Raw genomic sequence first — 17463 nt, 5'->3', positions numbered from 1 at the left:
ACTAGGAATTGAACCCGAGACTTCCACAAGCTGGGCAGACGCTCTACCACTGAGGCTTAACTGACTTCTCAAAGTGAAACCCAGAAGCCAAACACAATGTGATCTTGCCAAGTGGAGTTCTTTTTTTTTTTCTTCATTTTTCCGAAGCTGGAAACGGGGAGGCAGTCAGAAAGACTCCCGCATGCGCCCGACCGGGATCCACCCGGCATGCCCACCAGGGGGTGATGCTCTGCCCCTCTGGGGCGTCGCTGTTGCATCCAGAGCCATTCTAGCGCCTGAGGCAGAGGCCACAGAGCCATCCCCAGCGCCCAGGCCATTTTTGCTCCAATGGAGCCTTGGCTGCGGGAGGGGAAGAGAGAGACAGAGAGGAAGGAGAGGGGGAGGGGTGGAGAAGCAGATGGACGCCTCTCCTGTGTGCCCTGGCCGGGAATCAAACCCGGACTCCTGCACGCCAGGCCGACGCTCTACCACTGAGCCAACCGGCCAGGGCCGCCAAGTGGAGTTCTTAGTAGGAAAACACAGGAGGACCCGTTAGGCACAGACAGTGGTGCCTCTGGGCCTGGGGACAGAGGGTGTCCCTGCTTCTTTCTTAATGGTTTTTGAGTTTCTCAAAAATTTTAGAATGACTATGCCTTTCTCCATATTCAGAAAAAAATTTTTTTTTCTGTTGAGAAGCTTGTAAGTGAAATTACTTTGTTTGATACTCTTTTTATTGCAGGAAAGCCACAGGTAACAGGTACTCAGGAATGGGGTGTGAGAGGACACTTAAGTGACAATGAAGGCAGGAGCATGTTCAGTCTTACTAAAGTTGTTAGGTCTTGTAAACATCCCCGTGGGGTCACTGACCCTGCACTTTCTCAGGTGAGCTGAGAATCTGGATTTAGCCCAGACTGGGAATGGGGGCAGGAGAAGGGACCCACGTTTTCCAGTGGGGAGTGGGGGAGGGACAGGAATAGGGCCAGTTGCGGATGCGAAGCTGGGTGGGTTTTCAGGTGTGTTCTAGCAGAGTTGTTGAGGCCTAAGGGCCACCACACTCCTGCTCTCCATAGGGTTCCTTCTCTGTTGACCCGTAAGACTGCACAGGTACTTGCACGTGGTGAGGTGGAAGCACAGGTCCCTTCTGACACTCGCACGTACAGAAACGGGACCCTCCACAAACCCAGGTTTTACAAAGATGAGCATGTCCTCCGTGGAGGCACAGGGTTTGCATTCATAGGCGCTGCCTTTGCAAATGGGAGACTTGCCTAATGCAACTGGGAACATTGGGATTTGACTTGGTTTAAACTTGTGGGTGGCTAGAAAAAAATTCCTACGGTGCTGGCCTGTTTATTTCTCTACCGTAATTCAGTGCCATTCTCTGAGGGTAGGCATGGCTTTCAGTGACACAAAAGGATACTAAATCCCTGGTAGTACACTAAATCCTGGTCTCTACCCAGGGGGCCAGCCCAGGAAGATGCGGGCCAGGCTGCTCTCTAAGAGGGCCCTGGCGAGTCTAGCTTGTTGGTGGTGATTGTCTGTCTGAGCTCGAGCAAGGCCTCCTGAAACTGGGGGTACTCGTCCTTCACATGGTGGAGGATGGTGCTGATGGCAGCCAGCCGGTCATCCAAGTGCCTGCGCTCCCCCAGCAGTGACTTTTTGGAACAAAACAGGAGCACATATCTGCCGTCCTTCACCGCCTGGAGGTGCTTGAGACGCGTCTGCAGGGTCACAAGCTCGAAGAGTTTCTTGGGTGGGACAAGAGACTTACGTCAGGCTGTGCAAACTGAAAGAGGACAGCCACGGCCCCATCCCTGACACAAACCCAAACTCAAAGAAACAAAGAGTAGAGCTGTGCAGGAATGGGACAGCTGGAGGCACTGAGTCCCCACGTCTAAGGGGTGAGGATGGGTGGAGCCTTCCTCCATCATCCAAGAGGCAGGTGACTGGCCATGTGTCAGATGCCTGTTGCCTGATGCTTCCCTCTGTTCTCTCCCCATCTCAGTTGGCCAGGCCCAGACCCCGTGGCCTTACCTGGCCTCCCTCTTCTGCTCATACCACACCTAGACTTGCAGGAAACCCCTTTGAGATGACTGACATTCTGTGAGAACTGGAAGGCTGCTCACGAGCCCTGCAGCAGGCGGTGGCCCTGTCTGTGCATTAACATCTTCCTTATGTGTGGCCATGGACTCAAACAGGCCTCCCATGTCCACCCTTCACCTTCCACTCACTCATCCTCAGAGCCAATGAGCCTGCATGCTAACATGTCACCCTCAGCCCCAAACGCCTCCAATGTTTTCCACCTCCCTGAGGGAGAAGCCCAAAGTCATGATCGCGGACCCCAAGGAGGACCCTCTTTGCCCTGTAGTCCAGCCTGTGGGCCTCTGGTAGCCCTGGGGCAGTCTCAAGCTCCAGCTTTACCCACTGTCTCTTCTTCCTGGGGGAGTTCCCTCCCTCACCTTCTTTAAGTCTGACTTAGATGTCATTTCCTCCGACACCCACCACCACCACCATCTAAAAGTGATTCCACCCCACACTGTTTCTCTGTTTACTTTTCTTGGAAATATTTGTCTAACAAACGATGTCTTCCTGACTGTAGTCTGTCCTCCTGCCGCCAGAACATAACCTCAGGAAGGGCAGGAGTTGTCTTTTCTATTCCACTCAGCATCCGTGGTTCCCAAGGTCGTGCCTGGACCACAGAGAAAGTCCAATGCATGTGAGATGGACAGAGGGTCGCCAAGAACCAGTCGGACTCAACCAGTCAGGAGGAGGCCATGCCCGTGGCTGCGTGTACTGCTGCTCTGCAGGCAGACCCCGTGGCCTGGGCTCTCACAGCCCTAGTGGCCCTGGGGCCTATTTACCTGCCGCTTGAGGGCCCCGAGCTGCTCGAGGTTGGTTCTGAGCTCCTCAGTGTATCTCTGCATGGTTGAAAGCTGCGTCTGCTTCTCCAGGAGGGAGTTGGCCAGGCCTTTTTGTCTTTCTTCCAGCTCCAGGACAGAGTTGTTGCTCTCCTCAGTGGCCTAGGGGATAGACAGGATCGCCCTGGGGCCCTGTTGTCCTGGTTTTCCAGCAGGCTTCCCTGCTGAGCCTTCTGGGTACCTAAAGTGGGAGATCCGCAGAGGGGACAAGGACAGGCCCTGCTTCTTGGGAGTTGTGACCTGGGTAGTGCGGGGTGTGAGTCCCAGCTAAGCCCACACTGCCTCCCTGGAGGCAATCATGGCTTGGGCACCCCTGGCCAGTGATGCCTGCCAGCGAGGCAGGTGACACATGGTGACCACAAGTGAGGAGGACAAGTGGACGCCAGCCTGTGGACAGGGTGTCCCTGGCCAGTGACGCCTGCCAGCGAGGCAGGTGACACATGGTGACCACAAGTGAGGAGGACAAGTGGACGCCAGCCTGTGGACAGGGTGTCCCCTGGCCAGTTCCCTACTTTGTGAAGGTCCCTGATCTTCCGTTGTAGCTCTGTCTGCATGTGGTGGAAGTCTGTCCGTGTGAGCAACTTCTTGTCCATTTTGTGCTGCTCCTCAGCACGGGTGGAGATGGTCTCTCTGTGGGCGACGGCCAGCTCCATGTCCCGAATCAACCTCTCCTGCAACTTCAGCAGCTGCTCATGCTTGACCTGGGTACACAGGGCAGGCGGCTGGGTGGGAGGCCAGTCTGCCCCCACTATACCCGACCAAACCGGCTGGGAGACGATGAGGGTGATGCCATCAGAGGTCAAGAAATCTAGAGGCCTTGTCAACAGGTAAGAATAATTTTAAAGTCCTCATAGAGAATGAAAGGCAAACAGAACCACTGAGAAGCGGTAAGAGGCCCAGAGAGGTCTGGACACAGGACCCTCAGTAATTTTTGGAAAAATAATCTGTCAGACTCTAGTATAGTCAAAAAGTTACAAACTCTGTGACCCTGTAATCCTACTTTTGGGAATCTAGCCTACAGAAAACAAAGAAAAACCACTAATATACGGCATGCCCTCTTATCTGAGGTTTCAGTTAGTCATGGATGGCCAACCAGGGTCCAACAAATCAAATGGAGAATTCCAGAAATAAACAGTTCATATATCTTACATGGGCACCATTCTGAGTAGCCTGATGAACTCTCCCGCATCCCGCCCCATCCTGTCTGGGATGTGAATCATCCCTTTGTCCCAAGTGTCCCACGCTGTAGGTGCTCCCTGCCTATTGGTCATTTGGTAGCCTGTTGAGTCGAGGTGCTTGTATTCTAGTCACCTTTCCTTTACTTAGTAATAAGGGCCCCAAAGTGCAAGAGGAGTGATGCTGGCAACTGAGATACGCCAGAGAAGGCAGAAAGCTCTTCCATGAAGTGAAAAGGTTTGTATGTCTATGAAAAAAGAACTGTATATGTAGAGTTTGTTCCTATCAATTGTTTTAGGCATCCACGCTGAGTCTTGGAATGGGGGCTATTGTAACGATAGTGTTGTTAACATTGTTTACAGTGACCAAACAGCAAACTAGAAACAACCTGAATTTTCATTAACCTGGGTTCCTTTCAATAAATTATGATATATGCGTAGTACATTTGTAACTGTTGAAGAATAGGTTAATGTCCATATTGCTTTTTTTTTAATTTATTTTTTATTTTATTTTTTTGCATTTCTCTGAAGCTGGAAACAGGGAGAGACAGTCAGACAGACTCCCGCATGCGCCTGACCGGGATCCACCTGGCACGCCCACCATGGGGCGATGCTCTGCCCACCAGGGGGTGATGCTCTGCCCATCCTGGGCGTCGCCATGTTGCGACCAGAGCCACTCTAGCGCCCGGGGCAGAGGCCACAGAGCCATCCCCAGCGCCCGGGCCATCCTTGCTCCAATGGAGCCTTGGCTGCAGGAGAGGAAGAGAGAGACAGAGAGGAAGGCGCGGCGGAGGGGTGGAGAAGCAAATGGGCGCTTCTCCTGTGTGCCCTGGCCGGGAATCGAACCCGGGTCCTCCGCATGCTAGGCCGACGCTCTACCGCTGAGCCAACCGGCCAGGGCCTCCATATTGCTTTTTAAAAATACGTTGTCAATTCCTATGTACAAAGCCCATTTTCTTGTTAAGGGAAAAAGAGGAACAAGCAGTAGGAGCAAGGGAGGCGGCACCCCTGTCTGGGCTTGTGTGAGCTGTGCTGAGAGGGGCATATCTGCTGCGGCAACAGACGTGGCTGCTGTGGTTCAAAAGTTAAGTAAATGCTTTTTTTGTTTGTTTTGTTTTTTAAAATTTTCCCATTGATTAGAGAGAGAGATAGGGGAAGGTAGGGAGGAAGAGAGAGAGAGAAACATCAGCTCCTTGTTTCACTTAGTTGTTCCACTTAGTTGTGCACTCATTGATCACTTCTTATATATGCCCGGACTAGGGGGTCAAACCTGCAACCTCTGGCCCACTGGGTCGATGCTTTATCTGCAAAGCCACATGGCTAGGACAACGGGGTGTGTTTTTAAAGCATTAGACGCATATGGATTTGATCAGAATTCCTCTGCCTTCAGCAGCTGGAGGGGTTTAGTATTAGAAACAGCCTTGGGGGCCTTGGCTGGTTGGCTCAGTGGTAGAGCGTCGGCCTGGCGTGTGGAAGTCCCGGGTTCAATTCCCGGCCAGGGCACACAGGAGAAGCGCCCATCTGCTTCTCCACCCCTCCCCCTCTCCTTCCTCTCTGTCTCTCTCTTCCCCCTCCAGCAGTCAAGGCTCCATTGGAGCAAAGTTGGCCTGGGTGCTGAGGATGGCTCCATGGCCTCTGCCTCAGGCGCTAGAATGGCTCTGGTCACAACAGAGCGATGCCCCGGATGGGCAGAGCATGGCCCCCTGGTGGGCATGCCAGGTGGATCCCGGTCGGGCGCATGCGGGAGTCTGACTGCCTCCCCGTTTCCAGCTTCAGAAAAATACAAAAAACCAAACAAACAAACAAACAAAAAAACAGCCTTGGGAAAGTAATGTCACATTTACTTTTATTACTTGGCCTTATTTGTGTCCTTACAGCCCTGGACCTTATTAATTTAGTTCCTGTTGTGCCCAATAAAATAAAATCTTTAAGGAACAAGAAAAAAAAAAAAAGCCCTGGACCTTTGGCTCAATGACAGCCTGTGATTTAATAACCAGCCTTTCTAAGATGAAATCCAGCGAAAGGTGACATCAGAGAGAGAGCAGTCATGAGGAGAGAGCCCCTGGGGAAACGGTGGGTGTGCTCTTTGAACCCTTTTATCAAGTGGGACTCTGGTCACACCTCACTAGTGGGTTGTGAGATCCAGGGTCATAATCAGCATCTTAAGACAAAGAAGTACATGGGTTGATAAACTAGCAGTTCATGAAATGTGATGCACGTGGCTGTGTGTGTCCTTGTTGCCCTGTAATTATTTCAGCACAGGAAGGACTCACCCGGATGTAAGGTTGGCAAGGGAGACAGTGCGTTTCCCTTGTGCTTGGAGTGCCAGTCTCTCTGTGCGGGGGCGGCTCACTCCCAGCATCCCCTGCATGGCCAGTGCCACAGGCCCCTCTACCCCCCCATAAGTGTCCACCCACCTTCATCCTGTGGATCTCAGCCCTCATGGCGCACATCTCTGCCTGTCCCGTCTCAGAATCCACCGAGGCACGCATCTCTTTTGCCAGCTGGATTTTTTTCTCCCAGAGCATGATCTGGTGTCTGTGATGGCAGGAGAGGCCGTGTGAGAGCCAGAGAATCTCGGTAGCTTCCTTCCCGAAGCTTCCTTGAGATCAAGCTCTAAGGGCTCCTTGTGGATTGAGAAGCCATGGTGGGGATGGGGAGGTTGGAAGTCCGGTCCCAGCAGCAGTGGGCATAGCTCTGCACTGGGCAGGACCTGGAATGATGGCCAACATCTGCAACTGCGTGTGGTTGCTAGGGGAGGCCCCTGTCTTTCTTTCTTTTCTTTTTTTATTTATTTTTTATTTTTTATTTTATTTTATTAGAAGCTGAAAACGGGGAGAGACAGCCAGACAGACTCCCGCATGCGCCTGACCAGGATCCACCCGGCACGCCCACCACGGGCGAGGCTCTGCCCACCAGGGAGCCATGCTCTGCCCCTCTGGGGCGTCGCTCTGCCGCGACCAGAGCCACTCTAGCGCCTGGGGCAGAGGCCAAGGAGCCATCCCCAGAGCCCGGGCCATCCTTGCTCCAATGGAGCCCCGGCTGCGGGAGGGGAAGAGAGAGACAGAGAGGAAGGAGGGGGGGGGGTGTGGAGAAGCAAATGGGCGCTTCTCCTATGTGCCCTGGCCGGGAATCGAACCCGGGTTCCCCGCACGCCAGGCCGACGCTCTACCGCTGAGCCAACCAGCCAGGGCCTCTTTTCTTTTCTTTTCTTTTCTTTTCTTTTCTTTTCTTTTCTTTTCTTTTCTTAAGTGAGAAGCAGGGAGGCAGACAGACTCCTGCATGCATCCAACCAGGATCCACCCGGCATGCCCACTAGGGGGCGATGCTCTGCCCATCTGTGACTTTGCTCCCTTGCAACCGGAGGCATTCTAGTGCCTGAGGTGGAGGCCACGGAGCCATCCTCAACACCCGGGCCAACTTTGCTCCAGTGGAGCCTTGGCTGCAGGAGGGAAAGAGAGACAGAGAGAAAGGAGAGGGGGAAGGGGGAAGAAGCATATGGGCGCTTCTCCTGTGTGCCCTGACCGAGAATCAAACCCAGGACTTCTGTATGTGGGGCCAATGCTCTACCACTGAGCCAACTGGCCAGGGCCTTGCCTTTTTTTCTATGAAGGGATGCCCTTAGGGGGCAGGTAGCATATTTTCATACCCAGGCACAAGTGAAAGGCATGACTGTTAAATAAGAACCAATATTCCCCATTCTGGGATTGGGAGGTCAACCTAAATCCCTGGGTCTAAATCTTCTCTTGAGTTCCTGCCAGTCCACCCTGGAGAACAGTCTGGGGCCAGAGCCTTGGTGGTTTCCATGGAGGTGGAGGGTACATTTATCATCCCACCATGCCCTGCCTTCCTCCTCCTCTCTCCTCTGTGCCCCTGAAGCCATGCTGCCCAGGCACGGCGCTCAGGGACAACAGGCAGCCTGCCGGCACCCACCCCCTTCTCCTGAAGGGGGGCCGACCAGTGGTCTCTCCCATCTAGAGCACCCCGTGTAGGGTAGGGGAAGGTGGGGCTCACATGCTGGACCTCCATGGCACCTAGCACTCAGAGGCCCATTGACTGGCATCCCAGGCAGGGGCAGAGGTGGGTGTCTGGTCTGCAGGTCTGAGGGGGCCAAGCATGTGACAGGAAGGACCTGGGCCTATGACACTGTCGACAGCACCGACCAGTTGCCAGTGTGGGCCTCTCCTGCCCGAACATGGTTCCTCAGCCACCTGTGGCCATGGTGCATCTGAACTTGAGATGAGTGTAAAACACACAGCAGATTTCAAAGGCAGAGCACAGGAAAAAAGAAGGTAAAATTCAAACCGCAGCCTCTCTCAGTGCAGTTTGGCTGGCACCCAGCCAGCCCCGGGGCTCATGCGCTGTCCACAGCTGCGCGTGAGCTGCCACAGCGGACTCGAGTGGCACCCAGCTAGCCCCGGGGCTCATGCGCTGTCCACAGCTGCGCGTGAGCTGCCACAGCGGACTCGAGTGGCACACAGCCAGCCCCGGGGCTCATGCGCTGTCCACAGCTGCGCGTGAGCTGCCACAGCGGACTCGAGTGGCACACAGCCAGCCCTGGGGCTCATGCGCTGTCCACAGCTGCGCGTGAGCTGCCACAGCGGACTCGAGTGGCACACAGCCAGCCCCGGGGCTCATGCGCTGTCCACAGCTGCGCGTGAGCTGCCACAGCGGACTCGAGTGGCTTCCAGAGACTGGAAGGCTCAGAAAGCCACAGACATTTACTACCATGTCTCTTTCCAGAAAAAGGTTTGCCAGCCCTTGAAATAGACAAACCTGTGGCATAAAAAGAGAGAGAAAGACAGAAACAGAGACAGAGACCGAGAGACAGAAGAGAGACAGAAAGACAGAGAGAGTGGAATATGTAACTTCAAGAGGAGCTAAGAACAGTAAACGCAGCGATACAAGTTGACATAAGAAGTAAAAAGCCTGGATAGACCAATATCCTAAAAGCTATTAAAATGTTAGCATGAACTGCTTTCATAATCAGGCATCATAAAAATAATACAATTTTTAAAAAATTTACCCCCAACGAAAGCTGCTCTATGTCCAGCAATACCTGGTCTGGAGAGAGGGCTGCCCTCAAGGGCAGGGGAACAGAACCACATAGTGACTGTCAGCTATGTCTGGAGTCAGCCAGCCCCAGAGGGTATAAATGGACGCTAGATGCACCCGGGGGCCCTGTGGGGGCAGGGACAGGAGGGACAGGAGGGCCAGGGTGCCTGGCACAGCACTCACTCAGTCTCCACCAGGTTGTTGAGGATGGACGCCTTCTCCTCGATCAGCTGGTCCAGCTTCTCTTGCATCTCAATGGTCTCCCTCTCAGAGGCCTGTGTGGGGCAGGGGACAGGGATGGGGATAGCTGTGTGGTGGACACTGGAGGACACGTGTGCCCACAGCTGTGCCCTCCCACTGGCTTGTGCCCTTAGGGATGGTGGGGCCTGACCTTGAGTGCGTGCACAAACTCATTCTCGGTCGCCAGATTGTCCTGCTGCAGGTCCTCGGAGCTGCTGCAGTTCCTGCTCAGCAGCACATTGAGCTTCTGCAGGTCAGTGTCCAGGTGCTTCATATGGTGCTCGATGTCCCTGTGCTCCTTCCTTTCCTGGTCGATCTTCTCTGTGCCAGGCAGTGGGGACCCAGGGGGCAGCCAAAGGTCAGCCCCCGAGACTGGAGAGCAGGGTTTGTGTCCTCCCACAGCTCCCCCTCCCCCAATCACATTCCCCCAGGGCCAAAGGAGAGGAAAAGGGTCTTTCTGCTGCTTGGTTTCCAAAGTCTGTCCCTTCAAAAACCTGGAAGGACCAATGCCTGGAGGACAAGCAGGTGGGGGACGTGATAAAGGATGATATGCAGGTTCCTGGTTCAGCAGGGCACTGATGTCTAGCAAACAGGGTCCTGTCCTTCCTCACTGGCCCCACCAAGCTCAGTGGCAGGAGGTGGAAAACAACTACCCTAGTCTCCAACAGGTGGGTTTGGGTGCCCCAAGGTCAGGGCAAGAGGGTGGCAGGACCGCTGGGAAGGAATGAGGTGCTTTGTGCCCCCGTGGGAGGAGCCCCAACTGCTGGGCAACATCCCGAGGGGCCTCCTGGCCGGGCTGACCTGCGTGGATCCTGAGTTATGACTCAAGTGGAGCCAGAGGGACCAGGATGCCTCAGCAGATGGCTGTGAGGTGGATGGCGACCAGGAAGGATGCCCGCCTCCCCTCCAGACACCCTGGCATGTGGGAAACCTCTAGGATTTAGACACAACTTGGAGTGAGACAGGGACTGAGGGTGGGGCGTGGGGCAGTTTTCTGAGTTCAGCCTCAGAGGAAGGAAGGTTCTCTTCCTGAAGCCCTGAGTTTGGGGCTTGAGGTGTCACTAGCTCCCTGGGCAGGGGACAACCAGGACCCGCACCATAGTGGTGATTTCAGCTGAGCCGTCTTGTCGCAGACAGGAAAGAACCCTTGCACGCGACTCTGGCAGCATCCTGAAGTCAGCTACTGTGACTGCGACCCCCCGTGGGCCTGGGCTCATATTCATAAGCTGTGCCATAGGCATTGTTGTGTCTGCCTTTAAGGCTTTGGGCAGTCCCTGGGGTCTGTAGGAGTCACGGGGTGCCGAGCACAAGGCACTTACTTTCGATACGCAGCTTCTTCTGCTCCAGGATGTGCACCTTCTTGTGGGACAGGTTCAGGGAGGCCAGATGCTCCTCGCGCTCCTGCGTGGCCTGGACCATCTCCTGCTGCAGGCGCAGCCAGCTCACCTGGCCCTGCGTCACTTTCATGCTGTGCTCCTCCAGCTGCTTGCTCAGCCTCTTGTTCTCCAGCTCCAGGGGCCCCAGCTCCTCCCCCTGAGAGGAAATTCGCGGAAAGGTAATATGAGTCTCCTTGTAGGCAAAGGCCTGTTTTCTGGGTGGGCTGCAGAGGGCCAGACCCCTGAGATCTTACACCTGCACCAGGATTGGGGAGGGTATTTACTCAGAAGGCCTGCACCCAGTCCTTGTGGGCCCTCCCCTGAGGGCCCCGGCGCATGCCCTTGAACCGCTGTGGAAGATACGGGTCTCACGGAGTCTGTAGTCCCTGTGTCCCATGACTGGCATGGCCCCACCATGCCACAGCTTTGTGGGGACAGGGACAGGGTTGGCAGGGCCTTCCTTACCCAAAGGGGCTTGACAAATTGTCTTAACAGCAGAGTGTCACGGTCAGAGGCTTTATTCCCTCAAATCCATTCAGGTGTGGCTTTGAGAGGGCTCTCAGATGCCCAGGGCCGACCTAAGAGTTTGCTGCTCATTCTACTCTGGGGCTTGGTGCCCGTGTTGGGGTCCTCAGGTTAGGAGCACCTGGATCACCTATAGGACTTCAAGCCTCAAACTCATGAGACTACTTCACTTAGAGCTGCAGTCAGCAGGTCTAAACCCTCCTGCTGCCTGTCTCTGCATGGTCCATAGGCTGCACAAAACATCAAAGGAAGATTTCATGCCAGGTGAAAGTTATATGAAATTCACATTTCAGTGGCTGCAAATAAAGTGTTATTGGACACAGCCACACCTATTCCTCTACCACAACACAGGGACAAGTGGTCTGCTCCTCAGTGTCTGAAATATCGATTCTCTGGCCCTGGACAATGGAAGACTTGCTGGCCCCTGGCTTAGAGCATCCCGCACAACCCGTGAGATGGTTGGGGAAGTAGGGACTGTATTCAACATTGGTTCGTTTTTAACCGTAAGATGTTCCTGACATGGCCAGGTGCACCTATCAGCAAAGGGGTGCCCCCACTGGCCCAGACTCGTACCCCCAGCTCAGAGACCATCTGTTCCAACTGCTTGTTGAGGAAGTTGATGAGGCCCTGCTTCCTCTCAATGAGCGTTGTGCGCCTGCAGATCTCACTTCTGCTGTTGCTGGTGAGGTCGTTGGCTCTCTTCACCTCCTTGTCCAGCTCAGCCAGCGTCCTCTGGTGCATGTTCAGACGGCAGTAGGTGATTGTGATTTCCAGCGTCGTCTGAGCAATGTCACCATCAATTTTGGAAAGATGTGTCACCTGAGTCAGCAAAAGGAAACACCATCGGAACGCTGGACTCTCCTGGGAAGCTGTGGAGGGGCCGCTGACCTGCTGTTTTGTTGGTTGTCTGAAGAAGTTTTATGGCCCTTCAGGAGAGCAGGTTGCTGTCCTTCTCCAGGACCCTGATGATTTCTCACAGCAAAGAAAGGGAACATCATTGTTTCTTGTTAAACAAATAGTAACACACACTGTGTGGAAATATATCAATACAGAGGAGGAAATTGCCCATAATCTTGCCACAGGATTGGCCACCACCACCACCTAGAATCTGTCCCTCCTTCCAAGCCTTTCTATATAACCCCCCAAATAAAAGCACACTCTACACATAGGTTTGTAAGCCCTTTTCTAATTTGTTAAGTCCTGTCTTATATTCTTGTCATATCATTTCTGATGGTCATGCAATGCCCTGTGTTTCTAATATACACTGCTCACAAAAATTAGGGGATATTTCAAAATGAATATTAAGTGATTAAAAAAAGAAGCATTTGATTTTTTTTTAATTAAACAAGATCAGAAAAGCAAACGACAAGTCAAAGAAAGTTGTTCAATTATGCAAATAAGATGCAAAACCAACTTTTATTTCATTGGTGAAAATGCACTACAGCATACAAAAGGCTGAAAGTACTGGAGTGTCTGCACGTCCCTGATCCCCTAATTTTTATGAGCAGTGCAGTCTTGGGTGCGGGTCACAGCTGTTGCTGGGCACACCTCATCTGTGCTCCAATATTAACGGAGAGCCTTTCAGGTGGTTGGTGTGCCAAGGTGTCGGTCCCATTGGCAATCTGTTACCAATGTTCCCACTCTAAATAAACCTGTGGCAAACAGTTCATGGTTTCTATTTTGTGGGACAAATGTTTCTCCATTTTACTAAAAAGCTGGACACAGTTCTGCAAAGATAAGGTCCTACTGTGGTGTGGGTGACCCTGGGTCTCCTGTCCATCTTTGGTTCTAGAGGCAGGGGCTGCGATCCATAGTACAGCAGCTGAGGGCATTGCAGGGTCTGCCCACTGTCCTGAGGTTCTGACCAGCCCACCCCACCTTCTCCTTGGGCTTTCAGAAGACAGATGCCCTCGGGTCCCCTCCTGTGGCACATGGTTTATCACAAAGGTATTTGTGAGAGGCAAGAAGGTAGCTCACTCTGGGAACAGGTCCTTTTCTGGGGGCCATGGCTCTTCCTTGTCCTTACCAGCCAGCCCCTTAGCCTTTGCTGCCCACATGAAGCCTCAGCTCTCTTACCACCCATGGCTCTCAACTCCCTGCCCCCCCACCTGGTCACCTAGGCTCCTCCCAGTGACCTCAGCTGACCTCAGTCTTACATGCACCCTCTGACTGGTCACCAGGGGTAGGTTTACAGGACACCCGCCATTTCCAGGTTTTAAAGCCAGACCGTACCCACCTGGGGCAGAAGCTCCTAGCATCTCAAGGCACCAGTACCCTCCAGTAACACCTCTGAGCCTGTCCCTTTCATTAACAAGATCGTCAGAGATCACCAGCCCATTCTGGGGTCTTCACAATACCCCGCCTTCCTCTCTACCCTGGCACTGAGCACCCAGTCACCAGCCAGAACACCCGGCCTCCCCCCTGCTCCACTCCCAAGCTGTTGTTCTTGAGATAGCCTAGCCTCCCAGAACATCAGTACTGCTCCTGAATGAACTGTCTAGACTTCACCACTGGCCGGTGCCCACCTTCTCTCTGGACCCCAGCTCCTCATCCCAGACACACTCCACCCTGCCTGCCAGTAGCCTAGCCCCAGGGTTTCAGAGCACTCTTTGCTGCCCTCTTCTGGAAATTGATGGTACTACATGCATGAACTTTGTGGGTCCCTGGGGACAGGGTAGGGCTGGCTGCCTGGGGATCTGGAGACTGGCCTTGGAGGTGCCAAAGCAGGGCCCGATTGGATACTTCACACCCACCACACTCTTTAGCTTCTCCAGTGCACCCAGTGCCACCACTTTTACTCCCAGCTGGTGGTCTTGCCTCCAATTCCCAGAGAATGGACTGGCAGGACCCCCACTGTCAACCAGGACATCTCAAGGAGCTCCAGTTATGTGTAAGGCTTGGCTCCAGCCTCGTGTCCCCCACTTCCTTGGCACAGCCAGAACAGATGCTTTCCTTCTAGGTACTTGGGAGTGCTGAGGCAGCTACTGCTGGCCACCCCGTAAATAGCAGCCCTGCCCTTCTAGGAGGACAGGTGAGCCCCACCAGTTGGCCTGGGTGGCACATGTTCATGTGGTGGCTGCTCCATAGATCCGGGAGGCTGGATAGGACCCTCCTGTCCTCCTGAGACCTAAGTGGGGGCTGGAGGAGGCTCTGCCTGTGCAGGATGCAGCGGCCTCCGTGGGGTCCACTGGGGGGGGCACTCCCCCAAGGAAAAGGAGAAACAATTCAAGTAAATAACTTCTTTTCCAAGGACACAGGGACCTGGGACCACAGTACAGAGGGAAACAAGACCCTAGGAGATGAAGAGAGAGCTCATAGGATGGGGGGTAGGCCACATCCCATTCAGGACTTCCAGGCCAAAGCTTAGCAAGGCAGAGGCTTGGAAGTTCTGAAACCTGTTTAAACACTCCTACCCTGTGACCCAGGGTTTCTGCCACCGCGATGCCCCTTCAGATGCAGCTGAGGACCTAGAGCACACACATTCAGTGCTGGGTTGGTAACAGTATCTAAGACCTAGAAACATCCTGTGTCTAACCAGAGAACTGTTGCCACAGTGCATAGAGTCGATGATGAAAGGTGCTATAAAAATTAAAAATGTAAGTTTTCAAAGAATATTGAAGGAAAATGTTGAATATGATTCATAAAATATCACATACACAGTGAAAAATTCGATTCCTACACTTATCATTTCTGCACTTCTGTGTTGTACTTAAGTAAAATTAATGAAAAATGGACTAAAAGGGACTTAAACACTGATACATAATGAGTCCCAGATTAAGGTGTGAGTACCTGTGTGTGTTCATGGGCTCATGTGTGTTCATGTCTGTGTTTGCTCCCATGTGCATGGGGGTGTGAACATGTGTGTGTCCACGTGTCCTTCCGTGTGGGCATTTATTTGGTGGAACATGGCCAAGCGCCTGTGTTTAGCAACCTTTCCAGAGGAAATATACCAATGTCTTAGAAGGACTATCCCTGGATGGCAGGATTATGGCCGCCTTGTTTTCCTCTTCCTGCTTTTCTGCATGTCCAGGTTTTCTATAGTAAAAATGCACGGCTTTGCAGTTAGAAAAGTGAAAAGCAGACAGACCCGTTGAGGACCCAACCACAAGGGTTCTGCGGTGGCGTGTACTCTGGGAGCCAGGCCCCAATTCTGCTGTCTCAGGCCCCTCGCGGCCACGGTGGGAAGAGGGCGTACCAGATTGGTCTTCTCCTTCTGCAGCTTCAGGATGAGCTGATGGAAGTACTTGGTCATCTTGTTGGAGGTCGTGTGCTCCTGCAGCTTCTCCACGATGGAGGCATCCAGCCTCCTCCTCAGATCCAGCTCGTGTCCGATGGCCTGGTGGGCCATCTGCAATTCGCCCATGACTGCCATATATTCCTGGAAAGGAAGAGTCACAGGGTGAGCCCTACTAAGGGGGCCACGGAGGCTGCCCTGCCATGGAGAAGCAGGGTGGGGTGGGGTGCGGGGAACAGGGCCATACCACATTAGCCTTGCCCAGTGCGTCCTCTGTGTCCTGCAGGGCCAGCTGGTAGGTGTTGAACTGGTTCTGCAGCGCCTCCTCCTTGGCCAGACACTGCGTGGTCAGCTTCTGCATCAGGCTGGCCTCTGTCTTCACCCGGTTCAGGATGCTTGCCAGTTTCTCGTTCTTCTCTTCCTCCTTCACAATGGACTTCTTGTAGGTTTCAATCTCGCTGTCAAGGGACCTCAGCTGGTGCTGGCACTCGCTGCCAAAACAAGAGCAAAGCCGGGCATTAGGGCCCAGGATACAGTCACTGAGTGGAGAAACCCACACTTAATAGTAGCCAAGTCTTGACTATCACTTTCTGACACATTGATAGAACTATCACCCACGTCAAGTCCAAGTTCTAAAACTGTTTTAAGATTACGATGATGGGTGAGCAAGGGGAAGGAAGCTGACACACAGAGTCGGTCATCTGCCTGTCTCTTGTAGTCACGATGATGGAATTCTAGAAAGGGAGATTTGTCCCAGTTTAAAGATGTGAATACTGAGGCTAACAGCATTTGAGATGCGTGCCCCTGCCCTCTGTGGCTGTCACTGCGACTTGTACTGTTTCCCCCTCAGCACACTGGCCATAGAAGTACCTGTGAACAGATGTCACGTTAAGAAGCACAGATCTGGATAACGAAATTTGGCTCTTTCTTTGTCGATGAGACTTTTTTTTTCCTTTTTACCCTCAGTTGTCCTCCCTGCTGGACTCATACCTACCTTCCTCCACATGCCTCCAAGTGCCCCAAATGCTGATAAAGTGGCATTGTCCCAAAAGGAGACAGTGGCATTTTAAAGGCCCTTCCTTGGGTTTTCAATTTTCCTGTAATGTGACCACTTATCCTTGATTAAAAAATTATTTTATAAAAGTAAACACTTAAAAACTCCCTTGACAAGATAACCTGGAGATGTTTTCTTTGAATATATGTACTCTGATTTGTTGATGTCACCCCATTAAAATGGAGATTTATTTATAAAAAAAACAAAAAAAAACAAAACTCCCTTGATTGGCAGCTACAGACAGAAAATCATCGAAACAGAAAACTGGTGAGGTCAGGACAGTGTCCTGAGTGGCTGGGCCATCTGAGGATGCAGGGGGCTCCTCTGGAAGTCAGACAGGCAGGGAGCAGGGTACAGGTGGGTCTTGTGGGGCCCTATCTGTGAGAGGACGTAATTTAGAGGATGTCCCCCAAGTAAGCACAGCAGTCTTTGTGTTTTCTGGTTGGTTTTGGGAAGTTTCATATAGAAATGACCTATTTTCTTTGAATGCACGGCTTTTCCGTTCCTTTCCTGCAGTCCCCATCATGACTATCCACCATGGCTGGAACCCAATCTGATGTGACTTTGTTCTTGACATTGTGAAGATTCCCTGGGTAGCCAGGGCCGGATCAAAGTGCCATGCCCACCAGCCTCGGGATCCTGGTGAAGGGATGGTCATTTGGCCTCCCCAAGAGGGAAGGAGGGATGAGACATGTGTCATTAGAGAAATCCCAGCCTCCTCACCCACATCCCTTTGTCTGAGGACATGTTTCTAATGGGTGCTCTCTGTAGGAATAGCCTGGGACTAGGCTAGGAGGAGGGTTGTGGGAAACACTCAAGTTAAGTCCTAGGGGCACTGAACACTGGACAACGGGGGTCCACAGAGGTGCTGCCTGGAGCCTGCAGTTTGTTTCTTGTTAGCAACAGGCTC

The 17463-nt window shown here is 52.9% G+C and overlaps 1 protein-coding gene across 1 annotated transcript in view; it reads right to left on the bottom strand.

Annotated features, from left to right (window-relative positions):
• Positions 1–681: 681 nt before the first annotated feature.
• CCDC40 (coiled-coil domain 40 molecular ruler complex subunit) overlaps positions 682–17463 on the bottom strand; it is a 34121-nt gene continuing 17339 nt past the window's right edge. Inside the window, exons 12-21 of the mRNA XM_066237136.1 lie at positions 15747–15990; positions 15461–15643; positions 11839–12084; positions 10684–10897; positions 9516–9685; positions 9308–9399; positions 6487–6607; positions 3407–3595; positions 2838–2996; positions 682–1724 (exon numbers count right to left, since the gene is read on the bottom strand). Coding sequence (XP_066093233.1) covers positions 1473–1724; positions 2838–2996; positions 3407–3595; positions 6487–6607; positions 9308–9399; positions 9516–9685; positions 10684–10897; positions 11839–12084; positions 15461–15643; positions 15747–15990 — 1870 coding nt within the window. The 3' untranslated portion in view covers positions 682–1472. The remainder of the gene's footprint in view (positions 1725–2837; positions 2997–3406; positions 3596–6486; positions 6608–9307; positions 9400–9515; positions 9686–10683; positions 10898–11838; positions 12085–15460; positions 15644–15746; positions 15991–17463) is intronic.

Source organism: Saccopteryx bilineata, chromosome 6 (genome assembly GCF_036850765.1).
Source record: "Saccopteryx bilineata isolate mSacBil1 chromosome 6, mSacBil1_pri_phased_curated, whole genome shotgun sequence".
NCBI classification, from domain to species: Eukaryota; Metazoa; Chordata; class Mammalia; order Chiroptera; family Emballonuridae; genus Saccopteryx; species Saccopteryx bilineata.
The sequence above is the reverse complement of the archived record's forward strand: the minus strand, read 5'-3'. Positions and strand labels throughout refer to the sequence as shown.